General features: G+C 35.7%; 1 protein-coding gene across 2 annotated transcripts in view; it reads left to right on the top strand.

Annotated features, from left to right (window-relative positions):
• Positions 1-6,000, top strand: part of LOC144973721 (UPF0764 protein C16orf89 homolog) — an 89,504-nt gene that overhangs the window by 67,866 nt on the left and 15,638 nt on the right. For both annotated transcript variants that reach the window (XM_078916553.1, XM_078916552.1), the window contains one exon: positions 765-951. In XM_078916553.1, coding sequence (XP_078772679.1) covers positions 765-951 — 187 coding nt within the window. The remainder of the gene's footprint in view (positions 1-764; positions 952-6,000) is intronic.

The raw sequence follows: 6,000 nt of genomic DNA, 5'->3' as shown, positions 1-6,000 counted from the left end.
GTGGATATTAATTGCGCTATATGAATACTCTAGTTAGATAAATACGGCAGGTCACATTATTAAAATGTCTTGAATTGATAAGACATGGTTCTAGTTCAGAGACCCCGAGTTAAAACAGAATCGTTTCATCAACGCATGACCCGTCATCATCACAAAAATTATATATAGGGAATGAGATAAGCGGAAGAGTAGCGTCCCTTGATTAGACGTCACCCATAGTCTGTGACGTCACCGGTGGAAAAGTTATTAGAGAGAGAACGTCATTGTGGTATAGCGCATGCGTCTCTCGTCCTCGCTTCCGGTGAAAGCGGCTTGAGACACTTCAAAACCAAATTGACGTTCTCTCTGTAAGTTGACGTCCAATCAAGGGACGCTACTCTTCCGCTATTCTCATTCCCTATAACATTTACAGATGTGAACCTGCTGGAACAAATATTATGCTTATTCTAATACGCTTCAACAGTCGTAACGTCACTTCCCTCGTAATGACGCATGGTAACTTAGTAACTGGCTCTAAACTATCGGAACAATGGCGGACGCCCTTATGAAATATTTCTCCGACGAGCATAAAAGCGTATCCAGAGGAGAAAAAAACACATTATAAATCTGATAATGTTTTGACTTTTTACACATTCTGATCACAAGACATATGATAAGTTCTAGCCAGCATGAAGAATAAAAAGTACAGATTTTCTTTGTTTAGAACTACGATGGCCGCCGTTGCTCCATCCTCCAATCTCCACTTATCTCCTCATTGTCCTCAGAGATCGGTCCTCTTCTTCGCCCCGGCGTCTTCCAACTCAATTACAACAGTCGTGACGTCACACAAAGAGGCCTGGTATGGCCGTACAACCCAAATGAAGTCATGAGAGAAGAGGATTCGGACGATTGCTTAGCAGAGATTTTTGGCACTTCAGAGGTTATTAGGACCCCGGACGATTTTGATATCAGGTAAGTAATCTTATTTTTGAACTTTGAGCTTTTATATAGCGCAATATCCACTTTATTCTTTAATAAAATGTCGAGGCAACGACATCTCATGATGCGACGCGAAAGGCAGGGCGTAACTTTTAAGTTAACTTTTAAGCCTAACGGCGACCCTGTACTGTGTGAATGGATATATTGTTTCCTATGGCTCTTTAGGGGAATGGGATGAAGCATTGTGAAGCCATTAATTTAATGTGAGCTTAACATGAGCTTTTATATAGAACAATATCCACTAAACGTGCTGCAAGCGCTTTACAATGGGTCCCTGGCCAATAGCAATATTTAACATGAAGGACGGGATATGACGCCTGTTAGGCGATATTACCATTTTTTTACGGACAGATACAACGCTGTTAACGGTCAGGTATTGATTTTACATATGAGTACAGTGAGAGAATGTGAGTCCTTACTCAACTATGCGCCGAGTGTGGCTCGAACCCAGGACCTTCGATCCGAAAGCGAGTGCCATACCACATAACCACATAACCGCACAAAATCACTGAAACCTATGTATAAAGTCTATAATAATATGAATCATTGAGGAGAAGGAATAGAGTTTAATCAAGAGAATAAACCCAAGATTTCATATCTCTTTGAAACTTTATTTTCACTTTATTTTCGTACCCGCTTATTCTCGAACCAACAACAGTTTGAGATGTGAAGGGGGAGACGAGGGGTGAGACTCATAAAATAACTCGGCGTTAATATCATTATATCGTCTGTAGTGTTTCATTCATCCTGTTTTGTTGATAAAGGGTAAACCCGAAATGTCCATTTTATCTGCCTTCGTATATTAAATTGAAGCTTACATTCAATTTGAAATTTGTTATTTATTTACATAAAACCAAAATCCATTAATGGGAAGGTTCTAAAAATAAAACAATTCACTTGTTTGGATATCCGTGAATGAGTTTAATCTTTATCCAATTAACTGCATTACACTGGAAAGACGCGTATTTAAGAATTTGGTCAGAAAATTCGTCCTTCAAAGATCGATCGATTTAAATGACTCTCATCTCGGCAAAACACTATCAACCTGGGATTCGAGAGATCCCGGGTTTGAGAGGTTTGTAGCCAAGATGAGAGTCATTTAAATCGATCAATATTTGAAGGATGATTTTTTTGGCCAAAATATTTAATACCTTCCGGAGTAAGCCGTTAAATGGTTAAAAAGCATGTCTTTCGGTGTGTTTTATCTTTATTATGTGTGACCCTTCACTTCGAGCCGGCATTTATGTCAGGATAATCCAGACGAAGAACATTTAATTTCGTAGCCAAATCGAGACAATGAAAATTGAATTTTGTAGCCAAAAGATATAAGGTTTTGGTTACGATTTCATGTTTTTGGTTCTTATCGTGTGAAAAAAAACCCCACAAAAGAGTTAACTGTCCTACTCTGAAAATAACATGTATTTAAAAATGTGACCAGAAAACTCGTCCTTCAAAAATCGATTGATTTAAATGACCATCATCAAGGCAAAATCCTTCAAACTTTGGGAATTCGCGTGTATATATATATATATAAATATATATATATATATATATATATATATATATATATATATATATATATATATATATATATCAGTCCTGACGATGGCCGTAAGGCCTGAAACATCGATGAAGATTGACTCCAATATCGTGGTAAATATCACAATAATAATTCGCTACATTGTTACATGTCGAGCACTATTCGTACCATATTTGTATCATAACACAATTTAATATATATATATATATGTGTGTGTGTGTGTGTGTGTGTTTGTGTGTATGTGTATGCGTTTGTGTGTGTGTGTGTTGTCCTTTCTGTGTAGTCAAGCTAATGTTTTAAAATCGTTTAATTTTGGACCTGGGCGACGTACTATTTCCGCAACCCTGACACGTCGTTGTAACAAAAGATTTCTTTTACCCATTTTAATGACCTCTATACATAACAACATAATACGTCCTAACGAGACCCCTGGCGGTATTAACCTGCCACGAAAGATTTGTCTCCACCGGATAAACGTATCATTCTAGAAGACTACCACTGTCTGCAAAGTGGCTCGCTAGAAGACTAACTTCAATTACTGGGGTCTTTGTGTCGTTGTGGTGTGTGCTTAGAATAGCAAAAAAGTCTTTGGGGTTAGCCTTTTGTATCCAATGATGTCTCCTAATTAGATAAGGCTTTTTCTCTGTCTAGGAGGAGAAGACCAAAACGGGCCACAAAAAGCCACAATGTTTCTGTTCCAGATCTTTTATCAGATGTAAATGCGAGTAATTTTATTGAATTTTTTTTTTCTTTTCTTTTCTTTTTATTTTAGTAGCGCGTAGGCTTGGATTATAGAGTGAATGAAAATAACATGATATTAGTTGATATGGATTTCAGTTAATCTAATTTGCTATTTTGGTAGTTACTGGGTTCGATATTCAAAAATGTCATATTAGCTAAGTCTGGCTATATATGTCGGTGTCCATATTCGTACTATCAGCAGAGAATGTCAAATTATGAAAAAAAAGTAAAGAAATCAATTATGAACTTGCCATCTTTTCTCAATCTATCACACATTAAAGTTGTTTGCAGGGTATCAAAAATTTCCCCCTCTTAGATTGACAACTTTGCTCAAGTCATATAAAGCGCCGTAAAACCCTTAAAAACATAAAAACAAAAACAAGTCATATTAAATCATTGATGTATCAGGGGCTCCCGCCGTCTCAATATGGCAGTATGGCGCAGGGATTTTAAATAAATAAATAATCGATCATTTTTAAAACTATTTTTTTTAATTCCTAATGATAATTACTTAGAGGACTAAGGAAATACTTCTTGAAGGCGATTGAACACAAATGCAATTCACAGCTTCAGCAAAGGACGAAACGTCTAACATGGACTTTATCTTCGTAATATTATATTATATTCTTTTTTTGTCCCCTAGTATTGCTGCCATTCTGATAGTTTTTTTTTCAGTCAATTTTCCACACTCACAAAATATTTCCATTTTATGTCAAGACGATTTTGTCATTATGCCCAGAAACGTTTATTTCATATATGAATCGATTGAGATGACCGATGACTTATTCAAAAACTATCAACCCCGAAACTTTATAATAACTTGTCTTCAAAGTCTCACGTCTCACTCCATAGAAATGTGAAGGTCATTTTGATCCATTGATATTTGAGATATAATATGTCTTCTGGCCAACATGAAAAAATGTTTGTTTTTTAAAAGATAGAGTACGGCTCTAGAATACTTTGATTAATTTGCATGCGTCAGAACTTGTCGTGGGTTAGGTTTTAGTCAATGTTGTGAGAAATAACTACAAAATAAGATTTATTGAGGATCACAAACCATTAACAAGAGTTGAACCGCGAAAATGCCTAAAGAAGCGTTCTGTGTGTGGTTAATAGATGTTGCTTTGTCTCATATCCTTTTTGAACCAATCAGTTAGACTGCTGAATTTGACATATTTTGGAAAACGGAGTGTTATTTGACACCCGAATCTGGGGTGTATCTTCTCACCAGGACCCATTTTCATGAACGTGGACTTGATTTAGTTATTTACAAGTCTAGTAAATGACTTGCTAATCTTAAGTCTAAGCAAAGTAAGTGACTAAAAAAATCCAATTTCATGAACGCTTTCTAGTCCCTGACTAGCTGGTCTCTTGCCTAGAAGTGGACGTTATAAGAACGGTGACTAATTCGGCTATTTTGTGCTGGTAATAACCCGCTCGTTAGTACACGATGGCAGGTAAGATACCAGCCTTCATAATTTCAACGCAAAAGATTTCCAAAGAGGAAATTAGCAACACATCCGGTATTGATAATATTTTGTTCCTTTTCATATTTTAACTTACTTTTGCCATGATGAATCAAGTCGCGTGATGGTCTACAATGATGTCCATGGTCGATTGTCAATTCTATATATTAGGCCAAGGAAAGTTTCGTTGAAACTCAAACAAATTGAACCAAACCCCCCCCCCCCTAAAACAAACAAACAAACAAAAGAGAAAATGTGTTCTGATGAATCACATTATATCAGTCAGTTACAATGCCAGCAGAATAACTTTTGTCTCCACTATACTTTCTAATAATTTTTCTCATGGTTGTTCTTTGACGCAATCCCTTCGATTTCGAGTCCATGTTCACTCGCAACTAGCGAGCCCATTAGATTCAATTTTTGGGCAGTTTTTACTCCAACAGGACACTTTTTGCCTCTGTAATTCAAAACTCAAGTATTTTCCTTTCGAATCGAAGCTCTCTCAATCTAAAAATAGCTTCTATCTTGTCGACGCTATGGTTAACAGGTCTTCTTAGACTTAGCTTGAAGTCCTGCAAATGACTAAAACTTGGCCAAACTTAGTCCGAAGTTGCGTGATTTTAGTCCTTGACTAAAGAGAGATAGGCAGAGACTAAGCGCTAGTCCGCATTCATGAAAACGGTCCCAGATTAATCGACACCCGAGTCGCGCATGCGCATGTTAGCTACTCTCAACAACTTCAGTCGTGTGAATTTATCAGCATGGCGCTAGGGCTTAATGGTTGTCAGGGACTAATCAAAATGCTTGGTGCGCATGCGTTTGAATATTCATCACCTCTTATCTTGAACTCCCTTCCAAGATATACCAGAGACAGTAATGATGCAGGATTCTTTAAAACTTTCTTTAAACGTTTCTTTTTAAAATGTAACACTGTAGAATTATATTGCTTTGTTTCATACTGCATGTTTGAGTGGTTGTATGTTTGAGTGAAAGTTGTAAGGTTACTGTTAAGCGCTTTGAGCTTGTTGAGATAAGGGGTAAGGCGCTATATAAAAACCGCATGCTATTATTATTATTATTATTATTATTATTATTATTATTATTATTATTATTATTTTATTATTATTTTATTATATTATTATTATTATTATTATTATTATTATTATTATTATTATTATTATTATTATTTATTATTATTATTATTATTATTATTATTATTATTATTATTATTATTATTATTATCATTATTATTATTATTATTATTATTATTATTAT

Source organism: Berghia stephanieae, chromosome 5, assembly GCF_034508935.2.
Source record: "Berghia stephanieae isolate SIO BIC M18660-M18661 chromosome 5, UCSD_Bste_1.3, whole genome shotgun sequence".
Lineage (NCBI taxonomy): Eukaryota > Metazoa > Mollusca > Gastropoda > Nudibranchia > Aeolidiidae > Berghia > Berghia stephanieae.
The sequence above is the reverse complement of the archived record's forward strand: the minus strand, read 5'-3'. Positions and strand labels throughout refer to the sequence as shown.